The 25719-nt window shown below is 41.2% G+C and overlaps 2 protein-coding genes across 25 annotated transcripts; both read right to left on the bottom strand.

The window, feature by feature from the left end:
- Nucleotides 1-283: 283 nt before the first annotated feature.
- Nucleotides 284-19463, bottom strand: abi2b (abl-interactor 2b). 24 transcript variants are annotated; one of them, XM_056370228.1, is made up of 12 exons: nucleotides 19317-19463; nucleotides 16221-16388; nucleotides 15411-15587; nucleotides 14179-14196; nucleotides 13783-13886; nucleotides 9774-9920; nucleotides 8344-8468; nucleotides 7872-8087; nucleotides 5324-5488; nucleotides 4087-4173; nucleotides 2917-3102; nucleotides 284-2807 (listed from the first exon to the last, which is right to left on the bottom strand). In XM_056370228.1, the coding sequence occupies exons 1-12, from the start codon at nucleotides 19431-19433 to the stop codon at nucleotides 2632-2634; spliced, it is 1686 nt and encodes a 561-aa protein (XP_056226203.1). In that variant the 5' UTR covers nucleotides 19434-19463; the 3' UTR covers nucleotides 284-2631. The 24 variants fall into 24 exon arrangements, with proteins under 24 accessions (XP_056226203.1, XP_056226205.1, XP_056226204.1 ...); XM_056370230.1 differs by having other exon boundaries at nucleotides 4087-4170; XM_056370229.1 differs by having other exon boundaries at nucleotides 8344-8465.
- A 901-nt stretch (nucleotides 19464-20364) lies between these two features.
- Nucleotides 20365-25298, bottom strand: LOC130165320 (cytochrome P450 20A1). Its single transcript, XM_056370505.1, has 13 exons — nucleotides 25110-25298; nucleotides 24410-24459; nucleotides 24073-24239; nucleotides 23767-23912; nucleotides 23489-23656; nucleotides 23273-23351; nucleotides 22635-22747; nucleotides 22470-22524; nucleotides 22065-22185; nucleotides 21630-21741; nucleotides 21403-21467; nucleotides 21174-21263; nucleotides 20365-20957 (listed from the first exon to the last, which is right to left on the bottom strand). The coding sequence occupies exons 1-13, from the start codon at nucleotides 25179-25181 to the stop codon at nucleotides 20807-20809; spliced, it is 1389 nt and encodes a 462-aa protein (XP_056226480.1). The 5' UTR covers nucleotides 25182-25298; the 3' UTR covers nucleotides 20365-20806.
- Between the last annotated feature and the right edge of the window lie 421 nt (nucleotides 25299-25719).

The following is a 25719-nucleotide window of genomic DNA, read 5'->3' as shown; positions in this document are numbered from 1 at the left end:
CAATAATCTAATGATCAACTGTAATAATATTTCACTGACAGGGTAATTTTTTGCTTTATTATTTTAGAGCAATGGTTCCCAGCCTTAGTGGAAACGTCACAAACAAGTTAACAAGAACATATTCCTGCTGGACAAATTGTTTAATTTTAAATGATAAATCTTGAATCTTTGCCTTTTCAGTGCCAACACCTGGATAGTTACACCACTGAAGCAACTAATATTCCCCAATAATGTATACAAATCTTAAATACATAAAAACAAGAACCAAGACATAACTACAGCATAAATCTTAATAATTTTATTGTCTTTGTTCTCATGATATTACAAATATGATACTTCTGCAATTCAACTTTAACTGTGCAACACAATGGCATTATGGACTGTTAAACTTGACATCCAGAGGGACGTCTGTGACTCCAGGGGCTGTGAATCCTGCAGGACAAGGGCCTTGTTTGGGATTTTTTTTTTTTTTTCAGTGTCATCTTATGAGTGTTATAAAACAAGAGTCAAGCTTTGCAATTCATCTTTAGTGTTAACATTTATCATCATTCATTCATCTCCCTCCCGCCTGTCGGGTTTCTTTGTCCGCAGGATTCACTAGCAGCTTACAAACAGGATTTTTCACCATTGATGCAATGAATGGGGGGGGGGGGGTCAGAGAGCGACTCCTCGGACGCGGGCTTGAAGTAAAGTTGTACAGTCTCTTTGGATGAGGCTGGTGGTACCTGGTCAGAGCTGCAGGGCTGCTTGTCTTTTAAAGAATGGGTGATCTCGCCACGTAGGTTTTTGGGACACCAGTACAGATAAGAACAATGGCATGCAAGACTCACATACAGACCCACTTGTTATTATTTCTTTTTTTCTTTTTTTTTTTTTTTTTAATAGAAAATAAAGATTCTGACATAAGTACAAGCACTGAGCCCTCGCAAACACCAGACAGCCAAGCGTATTGGAAACGGTACGGAGGACGAACGATGCCTAAACTGACGCCGTTAAGAAGTATCGGGGGCTTGCGACGGTTAAAACCATTTCAACACAACAGCTGGCTTCTTTTCATATTCATAAGTCCTGTTTTGAGGACATAATACATCTCACATTTATATTATTTCTTCTTCTACACCTTTTTACTACAAATGTATGTGCTTTTGATTTAAAATAACTTGGGAAAATTTGATGAAAAAGAAAAGAAAAGAAAGATTTGTAGTTCAACGACAGTCCACCCCACTCTGGCCAATTTATTGCAAATGAAGTGATAACCTCTGAACAGCAACACACACTTCAATATGGCACAAGCATCTTAGAAATGACCTAAATGCATCGTTGTTGCTGTGGGTGAATATCAAAAACCAAACCACACCATATCTAAAAATATTAAGACAGTAATCATCAGTAGAGCAGAAAAGAAAGGTTTTTTTTTTTCCTCGTTGAAACATGCAGTCTGCCGCTCTGCAAGCAAAACTCAATTCTGGACCCCTTGGTAAAATGCCAAAAATAATCGTAAAAAGAAAGACATAAATAAAAATCTTCATCTCGAATGTATAAGAACACCGCAAACGATTAGTGCGCCAGCTGATCTAATATATTTCTTCTATTATTCATGACAGGAGCTGCAGGAGTAAGACTTCAAAATCCAGGTCATTGTGCAAATAAGGATCTCTCGCTTCCCTCTCTCATTTGAGGGCTGAAGGACGATGGATGCACACTGGCCAGCAAAGTGAAGCATGTAGTGACTAAACTCGCCCCTTCAAGTTAAACCTCGGACTTGCCTGGCGCAAAACATTTCAGATAATTAAATAACCTTTGAAAAAGAAAAAAATAATAATAATCTGGATTTAAAGCACTCTGGGGACTTTCTGTTTGCTCTCAGACGTCTTTTCTGACCCACTTTTATCTAGCTTAGTGTGTGTGTCACCTTAAGACATTTGATGTGCTTATCTTAGTAAATGTCAGCTTTGGCACACTCCCTGCTGAGGTACCCAACTAAAAGTTTTTGTCAAGTACAGAAACTACTATTTTTTTCCCACTGAGGATATTGTTGTTGCATTATACTTAATATACAGAGAGGTGTATTTTTCTCTAAAATGTCTCTGGAGTGTTACAGAGAAAATCTACACATGAAGACATTCTCCTCCAGCCCTTTCTCCAAGGCTGCGATGTGGAAATCCCGACTAAATTGCTCTCAGCAGCCTCATCTACCTGCTCACCATTTATCCCACTACAAAATCCAAATAAATATGGTTTAAAACAAGGGCAAAAAAATCAATGTAGTGGCCTTATGTAACACAAAAACCTCAAAATACAATAACTGTCACCGTCCAGTCCTCCTCAGTCAAATAAAGAAACAAAGAAAGAAATATTACAGGGAAGGATATATCTAGAGTAGTGGTTGTTTTACAATGGCGACTATGTCAAGAGAATGACTGGGCGTCAGTTTGTCACATTGCAAATTCTTTAAAAACTGCTTCCTTTTCCCCCTGCCTCTTTTCTCTCCTCGCCCGGAGGTGATCATACTCTGTCTGATCAAAGTCTTTGACCTTAAACTCTTGGCTCCCCTCCCTCCCCCTTCCCCATCAAACGCTCCTCCCGCTCCTCTTCCTCTTCCGCTCAGAGGGGTGGGGTGGGGGGGATTGTTCAGTCGGCGTAGTGCATGATGGACTCGACATAGTTGCCTGGGAACAGGCCCGTGGTCCCGTTCATCACGCCCTCGAACCAGCCGTCGTCGTTCTTCTTTATCACATAGATGATGGCGCCCTCCTGGAACGAAAGCTCGTCTTCTTTGTCGCGAGTGTAGTCGTAGATGGCCACCACTGAAGAAGAAGAGGAGGAGACCATTAATAAAACAAGCAAACATTACTGTAATCAGTATTTTAACGTGGTGTTTTCTTTTGAAAAACTGCCTCATCAGTGACAGCACACCTTTCTCCAGGTAGGTGCGTGGGGCCCAGGGTGGGTCCTCCTCAGCATAGGGGTCACTGTATTCCACCACTGCAGACTCCTCTTCATCCTCATCATCCTCATAGTCCTCTGGTGGTGGAGGAGGAGGTGTAGGCTCCTCAAACACCGGCTCGTCGGCAGGCGGAGGTGGGGGCGGCACGTCTGAGACTGAAAGTAGTTTTGAGACAGGAAGAAAAAGGAAACCAATCAGAGGACAGAACAGGAGCACAGAGATGACCGAGACACTGATGGACATTCCCATGCATTTGAGAAAAGAACAGAAACAGCTCATGCTGGACGACGTTTACACACTCACACACGCATTTTTATTATTACAGAAACACCTATAACCACAGCACTTTATTTATGCTGAACACTAAGAACAGAACGATGTGACATGAGGAACAAAAGGTGCACACACAGATTCAACGTGCATTTATATAACTTCAGGAGGGAGCTTGATGTTGAAAGAAATCAAATAAATTAGATCATGCTCATTATTCACATCATGCTTTACATGTTTTCTCACTCTTTTCTTGTTAACGAGCATCAACCACCAACATTTGCTCCCAAAGGGACCTAGAATTGTGTGTGTGTCCAAAGCCTGATTATCTTTAATGTGTACACACATCATGTAATTTATTTTGGCTCAATGCCACATACATCGTCCTGCTGCCCCAAATATACATTAAAGCACCAAATGTGGATTAATCCACCACTGAAAGTAGTTCCCTGTTCTCCCGTTTGAGCTAAAAACTAGTGCCTCGTTGTTTTTGAACATTATTTACCATTTAAAAAAAATGAAACTATGAATCTACGAGTCTTTTTAACATCAATTAAGATCAATAGGGACACTCATCCGTCTCCATCTTTATTATATTTAACTGTTTTGCAGTCATTAAGTTACCGAACAGATTATGACATTTGTTCTATGCTGCCCTGTTACAAACAGCTGGAGAAAAAATAAACCAATCATAATATAATGTGTCCAGAGGTAACATCGCTGATCCCTGTCCAAGCAGGTGTTGGTGGTCGATCCCTTGTTTTCTCCAATAAGAAGAACAGGCTGCACTACTGACACTAACTGTTTGGGAGAGGACTTAAATCACATGGTGGTCATGCAGAGGGAGCGAGGAGCTAAAAGCCACTTACTAGTCTCCTGAACTCGGGCCACAAAGCCCATCAGAGGCAGCTGAGGGGTGATCTGCATGGAGGGGGGAGGGGGCGCAAGCGGGCCTGCTATCACCGAACAAAGTAAACACACACAGAGATGGAGGAGGATGGGGCCAGAGAGAGGGAGGTGTGTCGCAGTAGGACAGACACAGGAACAGCAAAGACATGAGAAAATGAAGTTAGAATAAAGAAGAGAAGCACAGAGGGGAGTTAAAGAACAGGAATAAGAACTGCAGAGAATAAACGCAACAGTTACAGAATGAAGACAATGACTTCAGCAAAGCTCAGACCTGAGAAATCCATAATCACTCACTTTTCTTTTTTACTTTTCTTTCTTTTTATAGACAAAATGATTATTCAATTATAGTAGTTGAAATAGGTGTTAGTTGCAGCCTTAAATGACTCTTAATAACATACCACAGACATAATATTAATATAAACGGATATTTCAGTTTTAATAAACATTTATATAAGAGAAATAAACTAAAAGCTTGGCACTTAGACAACTCAAGAGACAAATGGAGGATGAAAAGCCTGCAAAGAGCCGTGAAGACAGAGAGCTGGTACAGAGGTGAAGTCTAGTCAAGGCAGTTATTCTGATGGGAAATGACAGACCACAATACCAGACTCATCTTTTCATAAAAGATGCAGATACGAGACGGCAGAGTCAGTATCCCTGTGAAATGTAAAGGTTCAGAGAGAAGCTGGACTTCTTCTGACTCAGAGACAGCTCATTTAAATTACTGATGTTAAACGAACGATGAGGTTTGAAACAGAAGAGAAAAGAATATTTATTTTCAGGTAAGAATTTCCCAGTTTCGACGAGGATTCTGTGATTATTTCAACTGTAGTTTGTTTGACAGGAAATTAAATCATTAAAATTAGGTTGTCATCTTTTTAATTGAGACACAAACAATGTTAACGAAAAAAGAACCGCAGAGATGTGACCAACTTTTTTGAGTTGTCCAGTGTTTGATTTCAGCTCCTAGACAACAGGTATAGCTACCTATTTATTTTTTTGTAGACACCTCCTTCATGGTCCCAGCAGAATAAAATCTAATTACAAGAATTCTTATTTAATCATGTTCTTTATAGTAAATTACAGTCCATCTCTCCTTATGGGTAAATGAACAGTATTTTAAGATTATTTAGGGGGTGTGGCTCTGTACGACCCACACAACCATGGATATAAATGTGTAAATAGCTGCATCTGTACCTTGGTTCTGGGCGAAGTGTGGTCCACCGTTGAGCTGGTTCTGGTTGTGGGCCATGTTGGGCTGCCCGGTGACAGACGAGGGTCGGCGGTACGGCAGGGAGCCTCCCACCTGCGGGTTTTGGGGCTGCTGCACAGGGCGGTTCATGCTGTAGAACTGAGGAGCACCTGAGATGAGACAACACCAGGGGGCAGCAAAGAGTCATTCAACAAGGGTGTCCTGAACTTTAAAAGGTAAAATGAACTGAGCCTTGAGGAGGTTCCTTCTGTTTTGTGTTTACATTCAATACCATGATTTACTTTTATTTTAAAAAGGATGATATATGGCTCTTAGAAAAAGAATCCTAACCCTTGTTAATCATTGTAAATAAAAGATTAGTTTCAAGCTAATTGTTATGCAATTTGTCAACAACAATTTATGAAACATATTTTTGTAACTTGATTAAAATCTTATTGAACTTCATGTACATTACTCTCCAGCTGCTTTAACGTTTATCGTTGTACTGTGATATTATTAGCCTTGCAAAGCTCTCTATGAAATCAAGTCTGACTGAATCTCCCTGACAGGTGATGCTTCATTATATTTTATGGCTGTGAATCAAAGTGTGAAGGGAAATGAAGTCTCTTCATGCCTGAAGTTACAATTTTAATTTCACAAACCAGCTATACTAACAGAACCCACTACATAATTACCACGTTTCTGTAATTATGTAAATGCAACCATTTCTATTTCTGTAACTATTCATTATTTCTATAACTATTCTCGACCAGATGTACTGTTAATAAAATGTGATAAGTCTGGGCCTGGGCCAAATATTAATAATTCCTTACAGAATTCCTCACAGGTTAATTACCCAAACATGGTCGGGCAAAAACATTTTCCCAATTTCAATAATTCATAAATATTAACATTTGGCTAATGGTGTTAATTTTCTACACTGAACAGCAGCACTGCACATGAGCTGATAACTACAATAACCAGCAGCCACAGAATTTACACACAAAGAAAAAGGCCAAATAAATACACATGAAATGAGGAATTCACTGTGAAAGCATTTCACCACAGAGCTCATGCATTATAGATCAGAACATCATCATCATCATCATCATCACACATCAACACAGACACAGGCAGCTGATGAGATGCTGTGAATGACGAATGAAGAGCGGAGAATCCTGCAGCAGTGGGAAAATGCAAAGTCTGAGGCGGGGTGGCAGAGGAGCTGCACATCAACCAGACTTCTGGCTGTTTGTTATCCAGACTTTTGATTTTCCAGAGTTTTGATAAATATTCTGAAGTGAAGCGCTCTACAATGACCTTTAAAGTTGAATTTCTTTTTCAGCGCTCAGCCGTTTGTAGAAAGAAGCAGAATAGGTGACTGAATGAGACTAAGGATTTTGTAAGATTGCAATGAATGGAGAGCTTTCCTTTGGAACCACATTAACTTGTTTACTTACATTTTCTGGGGCCAATATTGTATTTTTCAATCATTTCTGATAAAATGTGCAGCTCTCAGGAGGAGGATGTGGTACTGTGAAGCACAGAACACTGTGGTTTGTGTCTGAAAGCTCAATCTACATCTTAAACAGTTATTAAAACCTGCAAATTTAAAGATAATACACTGACAGCTGATTCAGTGTCACGATTAAGTGCTAGTAATTGCTTTCAGCTGGCCAGATCAACTCATGTAAAGGAGTAACAGGTCTGAATAAATTACTCTAAATAGAGAGTTGAACCCAAATTTTCATTTCCTTTATACTAAAACTACACAGGGCACCTTTAAAAGATTTCTAAATGACTGAATCTGAATAAATATGAACATAAACTTGTCAGGAATTCTCAGTTTTAATGATTAGTCAATAGCAGAGAATGAATTATTAAAAATTAGTGATTATAATTTGCATAAAATCTGCAACTCTGCAACCATTTTTTAATCGATTAATTGTTTCAGTCATTTATCAAACAAAACTCCCCGTCATTCTCTGGTTCCAGCTTTGAAAGGAGAACGTTCTGCCTCATATTTATTTTAAATCATTAGGACAGCTTTGGGTCTTGGACTGTTGACCAATCAAGTCATCTGGAGACATCAACTTGGCTCCGATTATTCACTAATTTCTGACATTTCATGGACCAAAATGTTGAGAATGTAAATCGTTAGTTGCAGCTCTTAAGGAATTTTAGATGTTTGACATATTTTGTTTTATTTCAGACATAAATCTGGCACTAAATAATAATTATCTGCCTTGATTTTGTTTATTACAACTACTACATCAGACTTCCAGCTTCACTTGAAGCTGAGCACATCTGTCAAAAGATGAGTCTGTCAAACCTCTGGCTTGATGCAGATGTTTCCTTAGATGCAACTAGGATGAGCCTGAAACATTTCGGATAATATGATAACTGTCAGACAGCACCACTGAACATCCTGGGTGACGACATGCCAGTGGATGAACACATCTGGGTCTCCAAGCGGGAGGATGCATGTCAGGGGAGGCGGGATGGAGGGTGTGCAGAGGAGTGGGTGAGCTTGTCCCACTGGGTCACACTCACCTTGTGCGGGGTTGCCGTAAGTAGCGGGGCCTGTGCCAGTGGGGGCCGCAGAGGCCGGGAGCTGGGGAAGGGGTGGGGGTACAGGCGGGATCTCTACAGGGGGATTGAGGGCCTGTGGGGGGCTGTCTAGGGCAGAGGTGGGTGGGCCAGGGGTAGTGGCAGAGGTGGCGGAGTTGGAGGGAGGTTTAGCTGGGTTGGATGGGGCAGGGACTGAACCTGAGAGGTGGACGATGGGGGGGTTTGAATAAGAAAGGAGAGAAAAGACAGGTGAAGGAGGTCAAGACAAGATAAGAGCGAGAAGGGAGGAAAGGAGCAGCAGATCCACGGTTCCACACATTCTCGTTAAGACTTAGAAACAATTAATTGCAGAATGTGAGCATGTAGAGCTCCTGGATACTGAACAAAGATTAGTGGAGTTAGTTGGTGTCAGGCACTCATTTATCCTGCAGAGGAAAGAAGAAGCAGGCGTTACCTGGGAAGGCGGTGGGCGGGGCTGGGGTCGGCACAGCGATGGGAACGCCCACGCTGCCGCTGCCACTGTTCTCTCGGCTGCTGCTGCGACTGCTGCTGGGGTGGCTGCCTCCGCTGCTCCCACTGCTGGTGGTAGGGCGGCAAACACGTCAGACCACAGACACTCAGACACACACTGTCACGCCGTCGCACATTCAGACCTCTGGTAGAAGGTGCACCTCTGGCCTAACTCTTCTTTACATCAAAATATTAGGGCCTAAATTTGAGTTTAGTTTCCTTTTTTCCCAAAATGTTTGCACCTGAAGTGCAGAACCCCAGGAACCAAACTAGGAACTTAAAAGTCCCATTCAGGCTGAGGTAGACTTGAAGATGTCTTGTATCCCAGCTACAACACTCTTGACAGACACACAACCAGCGTAGAACGGAGTTCAGTCTTAGTTCAAGTTTTATCTTGTTTCCTGGCTTCTCAATATCTCAGATTAATAATGTGGTACCCTCATGGGCACTGATGTGTTAGCATGAGCTGTTATGCCTTTGAAATGACTATGTCACAGTGATAAAAAAAAAAAAAGAACAAAAAAGCTAGAAGCCTCACCAAGGACACATGACACAGGTGACGCAGTAGCGACACAAGACAAAGACAAAAGGTACGACACGCTGTAAAAGCAGGAAGCGTGGAGACACATGGGGCAGACTCTGTTAGACAGAAGAGAGCGCATGGCTGAGAGATGAAGACAATGAGCTGTGCATGGAGCAGTGCAGATAAAGATTCGTGCTGAGAGGAGAGTCAGGGAAAGTTAACTTGTCTGTTTCCGGAGCAGAAATATTAAAAACATTTGGCCAACAGATGGGGCGCAGTGACGAAACTTTCCATGTTGTCGTCTCCCTCCCCCCTCGTTCCAAAACCCCAATGCTTTCACTTCTCTCACAGCAGACAGGGGGATCTACGGATACCTCTCCGTGTCTGGGATGAAAGAGTCTTGTCTTGGAAGATGATTTGACACTGCGTTGACAGGACTGTGGGGGCGACGCTGCCTATTTAATGACTGAATCACCATAGGAACCTGTGTCTAGCCGTTCTAAATACAGCTCTGGATCTCTACCTCGCCCTCATTTCTTTGTCCTTATCTGAGCAGTTAGGAGCATACAGGTGAGGGGTTTCCAAATAAAGTGTCAACCTGGGCTTTCCCTAGGAGCTGAAACTGTTAAACAAAAAATAGGAAGTTGAGGTGGAATAAAAAAGGGAGAAGGGAGTAAAAGTGATTACACTTTCCACAATGAGTCATTTCAGAGAAGAAGAAGAGGGGGAAAGTTCAGAAGCTGGCTCGCATTTTCAAGTGTAGGAGAGGAGAAGGGGGGGGGGGGTTAGAGGAAAAAGGGGGCTTGTTTAAGAAGTGTAGAGAGGCATGCTGGGAAGGGGGAGGGGGGTACCTGTACGTGCGGTTCCTCTGATTAACGGATGCAGTGCGTGCAGGGCTCTGCTGGGGGTGCGCCATGTTGCGCGTCGGGCTCGAGACGTAGTCGTTAGGGACAACGGGTGGACGCACCGGCTCAAGCGTCCTATAGGGGGAGTGGCGCCTGCGAGAGGGTCAGGAGGACAAGAGTCGAGGGGGTGGGGGTGAGGGGAATCCACAGAGAAGTGTAGGGGAGGGGGGAAGAGGAGGAGGAGGAGGAGAGCAAGAAACAAACAAGTGCAAACTTAAAAAATGGGGTATGACAGGTGGTGAACATCTGGGTTGGCTGGGTTCCACAGGTGTCGTCGGGCAGAGACGAAGTCAGGACGAGAACGCCATCGCTGCTGTCGACTAAAAACCACACATCCATGAGATGTGCACTGTAGGCTTGGCCTATAATATCTATATGAAAGAAATGTCTAGTATCTAATACACTTAGGACCAGGAGTACAGTAACACACTCATATCTATTTATTGCTAGAGACTACAGCCTGACAGACACCTGGATATTGTATTTAGCCATTTCTGTTCTGCAACAGTGATTTCTACTTTACTTTACAGGTAAAACGCTTTTAGTTTTCTGTGTTAACTACAAGAATCTTTACTGTACGTTACTCACTAAATTTCAATTGTCAAGCACATTTCAAGCCAACTCCAACGAGAGTACAATGGATGGATTAAAGCAGCTTTCTGAATGCCCTGAATGAAAAGTATTTTCCAGATATAACTTAACTTAACTTGCTTTAAGAAAATCTTAAGGAAAAGGCTTTAGGTTGCTGCATGAAATATTCACACAAATATTTTGACCAGTAACTTACATCAGCTGGTCCCTAACGGTTAGATAAATATAAACAGGTTGCATCCTGAAATGGCACATGGTACAGTCTGAGTTTGGCTGGTAAAGCAGAGGCTTTAAAAACCAGGATCTCATCCCTGAATTGAACTGGCTAATTTAGCACTAAGTCACTTAACCACCAATTTACAAGCATGTTAATTTGATATTTTGTTGAATTCTTCTGTCCCTGACAGACAATATAGGCTTGAAATACTGAACTTTTCCCTGGAGGGAGGACATAGCAGTGAGCCTCTTGCCGAGCACAAATCAAAGTGACAGTTTTCTGGCTGAGATAAATATGTGTGTTCTGCACTAAAAACAACAAGACAACGAGAGCTATGCTCAAGTGATCCTGAAATGATACAAAAGAGTTTTCAAGGGGCCTAAGGGCTTCAGATTGACTGAATTACAATTACAAGACTGAATTCCTGTGAAAGATGTTCTGAACTAAAAAACTACTAATTCATTAAATAAAAACACAGAAAGTGATTTTTAATCCAACAGCAGCGCTTTGCTCATGACGTCCTCGGTTTTTAAAATGGGGGAAAAGAAAAACATAACTGAGATTTATTGATCTGGGCCTGAAAAGATATAGTGGCATGTAAATTTCCCAGCTGACACAGAGGGGTGACCCATCTCTGAGCACTGTTGCTATGGCAAAAACGTTGCTATGAGGAATATGGGGCAGCCAGGAGTGGGCGGGCTGGGTCACAAACACACAACTGAAAGTAAATTTGAAAAACAAACTCAGAGGAAGTTGAACAACAGACGAGAAACGATAAATTCAATAAGATGTCGGCCCGTAGCCACAGGCTGCGGCAGGAGGTGCATCATGGAGGGTTGGAGCTGCGGTTGATCGGCATGCGTCTTTAAAGGACAGAGACACACACACACACACTGACGCACACCTCTGAAGGTCAATATGAAGGGGTGGACACAATCACTCACAAACTCAGAGACAAGACACTTCTGGAGGTTATGGAGAGGTAAACACGGACACACACACACACACACACACACACAGAGAAACACAAACAGCACTTGACGCCCAGGAAGATCCCAAGGGTGACAAGAACACAACATTCATACACTGCACTAGCAGAGTCCCTGTGGGATAAGAGATACCTTCAACAGTCAGACACACAACAGGAAAAACAACATATACGAATAACATTTACAGTCCGTCCTATAAACTTGAACCTTAATGTTAACACAGAGTGACAGACACACAATCCGGGTGAGAAATAACTACACACTATTGGTCAGATGTTGGTCATTTGTCGCTAACATCTACTGTGGACACTCAAGAGGTTATACCATGAGAGGCCAAACAATGCTGGATATATGAATATATATGAAGTTAAAAAAAAGTTTTTCAAGAACTGTGACAAAGACATGTAGTAAATTGGATATATGTGTAAAAACATAACAGTAACGGCAAATATAAATGTGAATTTTAAACAGTAAACCTGACTGCAACATAAATACAGTAAAAATATATTAGTGTTAAATGGGAAAAATGAATCAAAAACAAGATTCTCTGATTCTTGTTTCTCAAATTTCCTGGATCTCTCGTGTCTGGCTGATATCCTTTCTGCTGCTCTGATACTGAGCTGGCATATGGGATTGGTGCAGCTACAAAAACTTGGTTTAAATACATGACACCACATCATCAGCCACAACATTAAACCAAGAAACCAGTTAAAAAATGCATTAGTTTTTACAGCTTTAAGGCCTCTTAACCAGCAGTTCTCTTTGCTCTTAAAGTGAACTCAAAACTTAACATCATCCGACTGACAGCTATTGATAATTTCCCACCCTGATCTGTACTGCCATCAAGACCAGTTGAGTTTCTGACTGTGACCTTTGTGACAAAGCTCCTCCTGTGTCCTGGCATTAGACAAATGCCAATAAAAGGTTGAAGACTGGGAGATCTGAGAGCTCACCACCTGCACAACATTCTGCTCAAATACCGGCTCAGTCACAACAGAAGGAACTTTCCAGACTCAATTACACGCCTCTTTTAAATCTTAATCACACTGCATGCTCAAGTATTACAGTTTGGTGCTTCATGCATCCTTTAGTTTGTCAATGCTCTAACATTAGCCCAGGGCAGAATGGTGGCTGCATCCTCACCGCAGGAAGGACTTTGCTTGTTGTCATCGTATCTGTGTTGGTTTCCTCTGGGTGATATAATTTCCTCCCACAGTCTGAACACATGCGAGTCAGGTGGAAACTCAAGAGCTGACCACTCATATAAATCTATCAACAGCTACTTTCACAGTGGACTCAAATGTGCTGTAAAATCTGTTCCTTCCAGTTTCACAATTCAGCAAATTCATTGGCATGTGCATTAAAATACCACCAGTGCATTTCCATAAAGTGGAAAGCAATCATAGAAGAAGCCATCCAAGGACAATAGCGGAAAAGTTAATGGGAGCAAACTCTGAAACAATTCGTAGCATATTCATATACGACGCGCAAAGACACCTACATGTTCCTGTGTCTTGAAATCTTAACGTCTTTTCATGGCCAATTTCTCCCAATAAAGATTTGTTTTAAGTGGCAAACCTTTCCCACCCGCTCACCCAGAAGAGGAACAACCATGTACGGATAATGAGTGAATTAATTACCACTGTTACATGTTTTCAAGTCATGTTGGAGTTAGTGCTGCAATCAGTTAAAAAAAAGTCTTTAATTATGTTTTAAGAGGTATGTGAAGCATGTTAGCGTTAGAGAACATAATAAGAGGCAAATTTCAGTGTAACGTTTGATGTAAAAATCTCTCCTGATTAAAGAGAGAAAGGGACAATGGAACAAATTAGTTGGAGGAGCTTTAAAAAAAAAAAAGGAAAAAAAAAGGGTGAGACTCCCAACCCCGTTTCTCCAGCATAGATGAAAAACCAAAACAAAGATTACCACTGTGATGAGAACTGGCACTGAGATGCATTTTAAACCACCCCAAGGACACTCATTAAACACGAAGGTAAAGGTTGCTGATGAAACTTGGGAGCAACCAGGCCCATCTGAAGGGCCCAGCATCTGGTTTCTTCCCCAAAGCCACAAACACACATTCAGCCTCTGACGGACACGACTCCGCCTCCTTACGTCCATCTGAACACGCATCAAGGCGCAGGCACAGCAAACATACCCAAGGGTCCCTTTGCCTGTCATGGGCGGGCTGGGGGGCTTCTGTGTGGGGGGGTTGGTGCGAGGGAGTCCGCCTCCTCCGGCCTTCATGTTCTGAGCGCTGGCCTGTGGCGGGGAGGACATGGGTGAGGATTAGTTGTTGGTTAACTGCAGTAAAAAAATAAAACCTTCACAACAGTCTTTCTTTAAAAAGGAATAGTTCATATTTTTATATTTTTATTCCAAAAATGTCAAGCTATTCCTTTCACAGGCAAAAGACTCAAAATAAGTCTTAAAATGTTTTGAAAAAAATCTAAGAAAAGAAAAGTTCTGCTCCCACAGCAATCCAAATCAACAGCTCATTCAGAAAACACAAAACTACTTCCCTCGTTCGAGGCTTTTACTTTGAAAGCCTTACCTTAAACCTTTGCAACCACTACGGTTGATTATAAAGATAAAATTAGGCAAGCAGGAAGAGAAAAAGAGAAGAAAGCAGAGTGTTAGTGCGTGAAGGAGGAGAGAAAAACAACAATTATACATGCATGTGATACATAGAGCCAAGCTGGAGAGATTCAAGCAACAATGGCTCAGTGTTGAAACTGGAGGAATTTGTTCTTTGAGACCTTTGTAAGGTTGAAGCTTGGCCGTTGATTTGCTCTGAAACAAGCTCGTCTTTGTTCACAAAGTCAGTTGGAAACTAGCTTTCCAAAATCAGCCACTTCCACCTTTTTGATTAAATAAAATCATGATTGGACAGGAACCTGTTCGCAGTAGCAGGTGACACATTTACAAAATCAGACAAGATATTCAACATATTCATTAAATTCATGCCCTGGGTGACATTAGTTTCTCACACTGGTGTAAAGCCTGAGTCATTGATTTTTTCTTACATTACTTGTCACTGAAACCCAGTCGTGATTGTTTGACCTCTAAAAGCCCTTTCTGTTAGATTGTCTGCAGTGGATAGGCCTCATTAATCCCACCACAACAAACAGTCCTGTTTCTGAATGACACATTTCTCCCTGAACTGACTCCAGACTGTATCTAAGGTCTTATTAAAATGCTAAATCACATCATTCCTCCAGTAACAGCGATTCTCAAGCTTTTTGCATGAAGTACTTGGGCCCCCTTGTCGCAGGGAGCATTGTGAGTATTTCAGTCAGTCTTTGCTTCTCATATTATTCATTGAAAACATTTTCAAGGCCCAAAGACATAAGTATACACAGAACTTCACATAAAATAAACCAAAAATAGAGAAGTAGAAAAATAAATGTAATTCTTTGTAGAATAAATTTGTTTTTATCTTTTCTTATCCCATACACCCTCTCAATTTATTCATTTAAATAATTTTAGAGGCCTGAATAAACTAATAAATAATAATGAACCAACTTTTGTGTAGTAAAATTTTGTTCTTTACCATTTCCTAATCATCATTTCAAACACTAAGAATAAAGTGGCTTGTAGTTAAATGTTTCCTATTTACTAGTAATTTCCCTATCCACTCTGGTGCACACATCTGTTCCACTTTAAATATCATCACTAAAAGCCAAGAGCACTTAATTAAGAGCTTTCTGTTGGACTGGCAGCAGCGACTCTTCCACACAATTAAGTATAATTGATAAATTAAGGGGAAAAGAAGAAAATGACCACCTTCACTCCGTGGCCCATGTCATCTAACAGGCTGTAGTCGATGGGCTTGCGGATGTAGCGCACAGGCCGCTCGGGATTGGCTGGGGCGATGATCTTGTGTGTGCGGGATGTATTCTTGTTGGTGGTGAGGATGCCAATCTCCCGCCGCGCTACCTTCTCTTTGTGGATGTCCACCGTCTGAGGAGGAGAAGGAAAAGACACATTTTCTTTAATTTCATGTTGCCATTGTATTCCCAAAATCTTAAGAGCCTGTCTTGTCTTGAATATAAAGGCTAGTTGATTCAGATGGCGAAAGAATTAACATTTAAGGCCTATGCAGCATCTCGTGCCATCAAATCCTCATTCAACACTTTCATCAAAAGACTGAGACTAAATCAAAATCAGGAGCAAAAATTAACACCAACATGCTGCAGGAAAAAGTTAATTCAACGCTTTTTTTAATAAACAGTGTGAAGATCCAACAGACTATGTCCCATTTGCCTGCACTGCAGATATACTGAATTATACATGCACACACGATGTTCACCTTCTCTAGTAAAGCCATAAAGTTTTACAAGGCTATCAGTTCTGTCTCATTTTGACAGTCAACTTATTCACCAGTCATTAGGGGGTTAAAGTTCAGTGAGGATAACGGTGCATGAATAAAAGTCTGGCAAGTATATATTTTAGGATAACATTTGAATGGCTAAATACAGTCTTTGGCATGTTTCAAGTTTTAAACAACTATCCTTTTTGATTTTTTTTTTTTTTTTAAAGAAATGTGGTGTAATCATCATTCCTGGCATTCATTTCTGTGAGTCCGGTTCTGACCTGTGAGATGTGGTTGATGGAGGACTCCATGCGGCGGAGCTGCGAGGCCTGGATGTCCAGCATCTGCAGGACATTGTTGGCCAGCGTGTTGATCAGGTAGGCTACGCTGGCCAGAGACTGGGTGGTGTAGTTCTTGGTCTCCTCCAGCGCCCTCTGCTTATCTGGAGACTGAATGAGAGAAATGAGTAGAGAGAAGAGTGATATCTGACTCTTAAATAGATTTGGATTTTATAGTGTGAAGATGAAGCGGTTAAGTATGGACTGTGAAAATTCTGGATTTTGCTCAAAAAGATCTTGAAAATACAGATAAAACCTGCATCCTTACACCGCAAAGTCATCCTGACATCATAGTCTGCACATTTTCATTTCATATTTCTCACTATTTTAAAACATGAAGTTTTGATGGAACCAAATAAAAGTTGACTTCCATTTCTCTCTGTTTATGCTGCAAAGTGCACACCAGAGGTATCATCACAGTGCATCAAAAAGTCCAAACATATTAAATTTACTATCAGCTTAGACTGAGAAAAAGAACCCTCACAAATGGCAAAGCTGTAGGTGGGAACAGTCCGACATTTTTCTTCGACTTAAACGATTAATCAAATATCAAAATTGTTGCAGATAATTTTTCCATTATTCAGCTGATTGTTGCAGCTCTAATCAGTGTGTGATGTGATGCAGCTGTGACACATGAAAATCTCAACTTGACGTAAGGAAATGAAGAGGAGACATCTCACATAAAACTCTTATTATGTGTTAAAATGTTTACACCAACAGTGATAATGGCAAACGTGATAGTTTTCAACAGTCAGCTAAATAATACAACAGTGTCTGATTTGGTTGGTTTCACGAAAAGCTGTCACTCAGCTCAAGTGTGTGTGTATCGGTCCCAGCAGATTGATTACTAGATGGAAAGTAAACACACACCAGGACACAGCAGCATTTGGATCGTGATTGGTTATTGACTGATTGGTTTCGTTTGATTCTTGCAATTTAAATCTATAGCTGTGCTGCAAAGCCAAGGTAGCCGAAAACAAATCCAGAACCCACCATAGCTTTCTCTGTTTCCATTTCTGTCACAAAGATATAACCTGTCGATTGTTTGTACAACTCAGTCTGTTTCATGATGTTTTACCATAAAGATGTAAGTGGAATCAGAATAAATCCTGATCTGATATTTAATCCAAACTGATATAAGATAATATGAAACTGAAAAAGACTGAACATAATGAGAAGCATTGCAATATAGCTAACAAACAGGGGTGTCCCCTCCAGTTGAAACAGCAGCATCCTCAGTATACGTGTCTATTCCCTTTTAGGTGAAACAAACTGTGCTTGTGATGCAAGAAAAATTTCTGAGGAATTGCAAAGTGCGATCTAATCTAACAAACAGCATCATTTAAAGGAGTGTGAAGGGTGCAGCATTTCCCAAGAATGAGGACAAACAGGTTATGTGGCAAAAAGTCAGGAGCGTATCTGTAGCTGATACCTGCGGGCAGAAAGGAGGCATTTTTGATTGACCTATATTTGTTTGTGTTTCTAGGAAACACCAATGGATATAGACATCTGCTTATGAGCTATATTTCACTTAATTTAGTTTTTCTTAAAAACTCAAACTGTAGCAAGTAATGCTTATGATTAGTACCAAATTGCACAGGCCTTTTTTGGAAATATCCTAATAATTAACAGCTAAATTCCAGCTAATTTTTAGGGAATTATTAGTAAAGTTTTTAGGAAATTGGTTGAACAATATGGGACCTATCAGATTTCTTAAAAATGTATAGTTCAACATATCATCACATAAAAACTCCTTGAATATACACTTATGAGAATAATTTCCAAATCACAAATCTAAGGATAGAATGTGTTGTCAAAGTAGTATAAGAAAATATGAAGAAGTTCAACAAGTGTCCATCCCTACATGACTAACAGAGAGAGGCAAGGCAGGGCAAAGATGTGAATTGGAACTAAGATGCAGAGATGAAGTATCCCTCTAAATATCCCCCTGACGAATACTTCTGTCTGACTAATCTATTAGTGGTAATGCCCGTCTGACAGCAGCTGGGTAAACCTTGCAGGGTGAAAAGAAAACAGGGCAGCTTGCCAGACACCAAGCTGCCAACATCCAAGGGCTGCGGCCACTGCCTCCTCCTTCACAGGGCAACCTGTCAGACTTGATCAGTCCTGTTCATCAAGGATGTCAGATTTTAGCATCACACCTTGTCAAAACCTCTCCTTGTTAACACTGTAGCCCCAAATTTCTCACCTATCAAGGCAGGCCTGTAAAGGCTGGGATGAGAGGAAGCTCAGGTAACCAAGACTGCTGAAACAGTGAGATCACACCTGCAGCATTTCACATAAAAGGGTCTGAATGGGACTGATCAGTTGCTCTCATACACACATAAGCCAAAGAGCTATGCAAATCATCAGCAATTTTTGACTATGCTGACACAGAAACACAACCTGAAGCTCAGAGTATGAATGGAAAGAAGTAATCATAGCTAAAAAGCATCTCACTTAAGCATTTCAATGGGTTAAAGACATGATTTCAGTGTATGTGTGGCTGCAGCATTAAGATTCCAACATCATAAATCAGTGGTTTATCTTCTGTCAACCAAAGCTCATCGGAGATTAATCTGGCTTGGTATCGCGTCCTACATCTCCTAGCGGTGCCTGATCAGCTGGCTGCTGTAGCGGGAGTGATTGATCCCGCATAGAGCAGAGAAATTGATTTTCACGGTCCCTGTTTGGCTATTTAGACCATGGGTGATGCCGAGCAGCTGGCTAGCAAGCAACCTGGCCAACGCGGTAGCCCACCATGGATGTACAAGTCACACACACCGTTATGTCGATGAGAATATGCACCCAAAGCAATGCTGATACCTCTTTACATGAATACAGCATGGGGAGTGGCCGATTATGCGTTATTTATATGAAAAAATGTCCTGACAGGGGGTTGTTTTTGCTTTAGCCGAGGCTAGCTAACCACATCGGCAGCGTTAGCAACGGCTAGCCCAGCATCAGTTCGCCCTGCCGTGGTGTCGCCAGCGAAAAAATAACCACACCGTCTTTTCCTCCACAAATGTGACAGCCTACCTGGACATAGTTGCTCTCGCAGTACTCCGCGACTCTTTCCAAATTAGTGAAACTGTCTAGTAGTGCGCTTCGTCCTGCTGGAATCTCCTCTTCCAGAAGCATTTGTAGCTCCGCCATTTTCACATCTTTAGCGGAGCGGTGTGTGAATGTGTGTGTGTGTGTGTGTGTGTGTGTGTGTGTGGGGGGGGGGGGGGGCGGTGCTCACTGGCGCCGCCGCGGCCGTGTGCGGGACTGCAGGGGTTCTCCCAGCAGCTGGTGGAGAGCAGGGGTTCCCAAAATTAATAATGTTTAGAATAGAAACGCATTAACGCAGATTCCCAACTGGTAAAATGCTTCAGAGGTTATGTGGTTTGCATCATCCAGAGATTATTATATAATCTATTATGTAATAGATTCACTGTAGTCATATTTTTTAGTCAAATTTTATTTCCAGTTCTGATCAATTGATCCCTCTTTTATTCAGTTACAGAGCAGCAAGCAAAGATAAATTATTTAAATAATCAAATTATTTATTGCTTAAAAACGACTGAAAGGATTAATCTATTATCAAAACTCTTGCTCATTCATTTTCTGTCAATCAAATCAATTGATTGATTGCTTGGGTGTCTTGAGAGATAATGATGCTTCTATGAGGTTAATCCAGCCATGGCAGCTGTGATATTTAAATCAGAGCCGCAATGATTGGTCAATTAATTGATAAATCAATCAACAGAAAATTGTTCAGGTACTATTTTGATGATCAATTAATTGTTGAAGTCACTCTCCAAGCAAATCTTTCTTTTCAAATGTGAGACTTTGATGGTTTCCCTCATCTGACATTATAATAGATCAAATATTTATTTATAAAAGAAAATTATAATGAAAATACAGATTACTTTCAGGCCTAATTCAATTCAGTTAAATATTTATGTGTGAAAGCTGGAAACATATATTTATAACATATGACATTCTCCATGTTTTGCAAATACAATTTAACACTGAATTCTTTTGGATACACTGTGATGCAGTGATACACAATATAAAATGAAAACAATGACACAAACACACAAAATCTTCAAACATATTTAATTATATGCAAGACGTCTTTACAAAAAGGAATGAAATGTCCAAACGCCATGTGGCCTGTTTTAAAAGACAAAGCAGCCCCATGTCTTTAGAAATACTGACTCAAGGCAGCCGTTGTAGGAATTATACAAAAACTTCTGGTGGCACAAGTTGTTTTTCTCTACGTTGTAGAGAATTAAGGTTCTGAGTTTTCCTTAATAGATGGAGTCTTTCAACAAGTGCAAATAGAAACCTGTGGACACAAAAGGTAATAATGTGCTCTAGGCTTCAGCTGAAATAGCACCAGGAAGACAATGTGAGGGATATAGTGCTGGTGTAACAAACAAATTGACTATACTTTACAAAAATCCAAAAAATGATGTTTCTCTAACAGACTGGATTCTCAACATTCGGTCAGACTCTTCAGTGGTTTTTAAAGACTCGTCCTAGCTTCTTCTGCTGACAGTGATCCAGGTCTCATCCTTAGGCGTGGACACCAGCTCAGATCTGACCTCCATGACTTGTCCTTTTAACTTGTGGAGCTTCAGCTGCCGCACCAACGTGCTGAGCAGGACAGTAGCCACAGTGTAGGCGAACCTGTCAGACCAGATATAATCGATTGTGAAGGTTTCAGTGAAGCATGCAGGATATCCAATCACAGAGAGGTAGTCCTGACCACTTAACGTAACATTTTCTCCCAAAAGATCAACTTCTTTTTACAACTCCAAAAAAAGCATGAAATGTCTATTGACTATCACCATACTTTTGGAGCTAAATGACCGCACTGTGGGTCCAAAAGAAGTCTTTCTTTACCTGAGCTCTGGGCACGTTTGATTCCCCGAGAAGCCGAGCAGACAGAAACTCTTCCTGGCTGATTCCTCCTCAAATCGATCTGGGTCAAACCTGAGAGACGTCACAGTAATCACCATATCAGACAGTAGACAAATCAATATTTCAAGCCTGAGAAAAAGAAAAAAAACAAAACAGGATGTAGTGCTTTTATACTATTTTAACTATAAACATTCGCCCATGTGAGGCCAACCTGTACGGGGTGCTCCAGGTGTCAGAGTCTTGCAGGACCACTCCCAAAGCGTAGATCACCAAGGTCTGAAATATTACAACAATTCCTTAGCCTTTTATAACACTACTAATTATTGTTTCTTCTCTAAAATAAACCTGATGAAAACTCAACTGTCTGATTGTCTGGCTGTAATAATGTGACAAAGAGCTGAGGAGAAATATACAGACGGAGAGCTGGAAACCAGATACCTCTTTGGGGATGACGTGTTGATCGACTTTGCCCTCCACTTCCTGAAGCCGAGCCGCGACAGGGGTCAGCTTGGCAGTCCTCACCGTCTCGTTGAGGACCTGCTGGCAGTATCTTTTCAAGGGCAGAAATTGTACAAGATCAAGTTTATCCAAGGCAGCAGGACTCAGTTCATCTTCACTAATAGTGTATTTGTCTCTTTAAATAATGTAACAAGAGCATTAAATGTTCAGGTTGAGTCAGAATCGCATCAGTGGCGAAGCATTTACAACCTTTAAATGTTTGAAACTTTCACTTTAAATTATGATGCATTTATCTGTGTCATTCCTCAAGAGCATGAACACAGTGACAGCGTGCATCATCCCGCCATAAGTCAGTAAAATTGGACCGATGTCAGGTGTCTACTTGGAGATGTAAGCCAGGTCCAAAGGTCTTACCTGAGCTGAGGGATCTTGTCCAGGGAAACTGGATCTGAACCCAAAACGTCCTCCAGCTCCTGGTACAACTTGTCCTGGACTTCCTCCGAGGTGGACAGGAAGTCGAGTGCCCAGATACACACTGTCAAATCACAAGATCTTATGAAAACTTTTAGTCTGCAAAAGTAAATAATTAAAATGTAACGTGGAGCTGAAATGTTTAGTCGATTCATTTTATTCTGTTTAAATAATAAGTAACTGAAAATAAATGCTGTTGGTTTCTGAATGATTTCAGATTTCTCTCAATTAATCCAGAAAATAATCAATGAATAATGAATGAATACAATTAGTTAGTTGCATTCCTGTTTCAGTTATTAATCGATTGGTTGATTGAGAAAATTGATTGTTTTGATAGTTGTCATTTACAGTTGGCAGTGATGACGCATCCGGCCAATGTGAAAACCATGCAGTCCTCCATAATCTGAAAGAAACAAATAAAATTCATATTAGGGGCTTTGTGGGAACAGTGAAGATCAGCTCAGTTATCTCTTTAGGTTTGAAAGTAGAGTGGGAGACTTCATCAGTATTCACCTGTCGCTCTGTGAGGCTGGACTGAAGCAAAGTGTCGACAAACACTGTCTGCTTCCTCTGAGCTTTTCTCTCCTTCGCCACCGACAGCAGCACAGACTCCATCTCTGACAGAGCTGAACTCCCAGGAGGAAATAATGAAAACACACTCGCGTTAGACATCAGTTGTTTTATATTTTAGGCCTGACACCCATACTGAGATTACAGGATAAAATTTCAGCATTTCAAGCATCCACAGCAACCAAGATTAACTCCAGCCAGGTGCAGAGTGTCTCAGACAACTGTCCTTGGCAGAAAAATCAATAACAGTCCCTGAAAACAGTGGCTGTTGGGTTTGCACAGTCTTTGCCTGTACTCAGACCGTTTCTGGCTGTCTGTCAAGCAGCTTTACACAGATCATATCTGAGCTTCTGCAAACTTTTCCTCCTGTTTCTCCACAGCTAAAAAATAGCAGAAGCCCTCTGCTGTTCCCACATGTCAACAGACAGCAGGTGTGAGCTTAGGAAATGGATAGAAATGAAGACATGACAAACACTAGACTGAGGAGAGTCAAAAAATAACGACAGACAGTACAGACACCATCCTTCAATAACTCAGTATAGTTCACGTCAGCTTACTCTGCAGAGAAAAAGCTCACTCACCCTTCTCATAATGTCCTTTTCTGCTGGAGCTCTTCTCCAGCGAGCCGTCCAAGTAGCCTTTCCCAATTTCTGACCAGATCTGGTGGCGTCAATGTGAGTGAGAAAACCAGAAAAATAAAACAGTGACAAGACTAAAACATAATGACCCATTTATAAAAGCAATGTTGGTGCCTATTTAAATATATAGAGTTGAGATGCCCAGGCAGACGGCCTCACCGCATCGTGGTTCTTGCGGAAGGAAATGACCTCCGTGTCGTCTTTGAAGCGCTCACCCAGAGCCAGCTGGGTGACGGTCTTCATGGCCAGACCCAGCAGGTGGGCACACAGAGGGGTGTGCTGAGCATCCGGGAATGACTTCCATTTTCCAACCAGCTCCTCCACCACCTACAAAACCAAAGACGATTACAGAGCTCATATTTGGTAATGTTTAATACCTCTAAACGATATATTTCAATGGGTAGAGTTAAAGTTTTGTCTTCATCCGCAGCACAAACCTTGAGCACAAGAGGGAAGTTGTTCTTTAGCGTGTTGTTGATGGCACTCTCATACACTTTCTTCCGTATCATGGTCTCATTGGCCCCGCCTCCCATCCCAGACTGGTAACCTAGCAACGACTTCAGCATCGTCTCAAAGGAGTCAGCTGAGAGTAGGTAAAGAGAAAGAGTTTAGTTTGCTTTTGTTTAGAACAGCACAGATCCTTTACTGAAGGGGAATGTTTTAGTGTATTATTATTATTATTATTATTATTATCATAAGCAGCAAAAACTGTAATTTTAAGTCCGTCATGCTTGTGGACTTACTGGTGCGGTTGGGGTTGATGTGTTGCTGTAGCTGGTCAACAGAGCCCAGGCTGACCACCGGCCGACCGCCGAACCAGAACGAAGCCACGGACCCAAACTCCTGATGCAGACTGACGAGGAACTCGTGCAGACTGCCTCTGTTCACAATGTCCTGCAGGTTCCCATCCCTGAGAGAGCAGAAAGCCATGGATGTGATTTGAATCTGGACAGCCAGTACAATGAATAATGTACTTTATGAGGGAGACTGGCTAACTGGTGTATATGAATTTTACTCAATCCTTTTACTGAATGAAAGTAAACAGTAGCTGCAAAGACAGAGGAAAATACATCAACTTACTTCTCATCTGTAGGGTTGAGACCTGGGATGCCAGAGGCCCTTCTAGATGACTGAAATGGTTAGAAATAGGCTGTTAATGTGATGTAAAATAAGTTAATTTATGTAAATACAATTTGTGGTAGTGCATATACATAAGTGCACCGTCTACACATGCGCACACTCAAACTGTCTTCTCCAATAAGCTGATAGATCGACTATGCCAATCCCAAATCCAGCTAACGCCAATTGGTTTGTGTGACATTCAGTCATATGGAATCCCAATGAAAAATATGCTAATTTAATGTTTCACCGTTAATAGGCAACCACACACATTCTTAAAACACAACCTAAAGTAATGAGATTATTTATTTGATGTTTCGGATTAAATCGGCACGTAACTGCTGCAGTTTGCAGAATTTGATTTCATTATTTTTTACTTTAGTAGTTAATTTAGGCAAGTAGATCAGCGCCCGTTGCCGCCCACTTGGACTTCTTAAAGTTGTATTTCACTGAAGTAGATTCCTGTTTGTTGTGGTAGACTAATACCAAAAAGAGAAAAAAGATAGTAAAGGTTCGGTATATTACTGAAATGTATTATACGTAATGTTTCCAAGAAAAGGAACCGTACATAAACACTTTTAAGGAGGACGCTGGCGTAATGCTTCACCAGGATAACGGACAGCTAAGTAGCTAAATTAAAGCTAAACTTGCAGTGACATACCGGGTACAAGTAGAGAACGGCGCCGACTAAAATGATGACAAACGTGACAGCAAAGATGGCAAAGTCCAGCATGACTGCTCGCTTTTACCTGCACTGCTTTACTAACTTTAACTCATTAATATATCTGGAGATTTCCACGCAAACTCTTTCACAGTCACCACGTCAACAGAGACAGCAGCGATAAGGGCTTCTGTGCTCGACTACACAGTCTGGACGGCGGGCAGGGCGAAATAATCGAATGGAGTGAAATCGATACTGAACTAAATAGCAACCACTCTCTCATAAGGCACCATTTATAAAGGGTTTATAAGCAGTAAGTATTGGTTTTATGAATGGTTAATAAATCATTTACTTTTATGTTTTATGGATCAGTTTTGAGCCATCAATTAGAACTTTTGGGTTGCCAGGTTGTGGAAAGTCCTCCACACAAAAGTAGTAATTATCATGGACATTTCATACTCACCGTATTGATCTATATACATATGAACTATTTGAAGTTTTTTTTACGCAGATCAACATCTTATCAAACTCTACTTGTGAGTTAATAAATACCATAATAAGTCTGTACTTGTAAATAAACCTGTGTGACCATACATCCTGAAAATTTCCA

Source organism: Seriola aureovittata, chromosome 24 (genome assembly GCF_021018895.1).
Source record: "Seriola aureovittata isolate HTS-2021-v1 ecotype China chromosome 24, ASM2101889v1, whole genome shotgun sequence".
NCBI classification, from domain to species: Eukaryota; Metazoa; Chordata; class Actinopteri; order Carangiformes; family Carangidae; genus Seriola; species Seriola aureovittata.
Note: the sequence above shows the minus strand (reverse complement) of the source record. Positions and strands in the feature narration are given on the sequence as shown.

What these genes read in the sequence shown, in the direction of transcription:
- abi2b (XM_056370228.1), bottom strand. Translation starts at nt 19,433, where the DNA reads ATGGCGGAGCTACAAATGCTTCTGGAAGAGGAGATTCCAGCAGGACGA. An exon ending in ACAGGCAAAGGGACCCTTGG is followed by an intron (nt 9,921 to 13,782) that starts GTATGTTTGCTG and finishes ACCCTCTCGCAG; the next exon opens with GCGCCACTCCCCCTATAGGA. An exon ending in ACGCACCTACCTGGAGAAAG is followed by an intron (nt 2,808 to 2,916) that starts GTGTGCTGTCAC and finishes CTTCTTCTTCAG; the next exon opens with TGGTGGCCATCTACGACTAC.
- LOC130165320 (XM_056370505.1), bottom strand. Translation starts at nt 25,181, where the DNA reads ATGCTGGACTTTGCCATCTTTGCTGTCACGTTTGTCATCATTTTAGTC. An exon ending in CATCAACCCCAACCGCACCA is followed by an intron (nt 23,913 to 24,072) that starts GTAAGTCCACAA and finishes ACCTACTCTCAG; the next exon opens with CTGACTCCTTTGAGACGATG. An exon ending in ACCTGGAGCACCCCGTACAG is followed by an intron (nt 21,264 to 21,402) that starts GTTGGCCTCACA and finishes GACGTCTCTCAG; the next exon opens with GTTTGACCCAGATCGATTTG.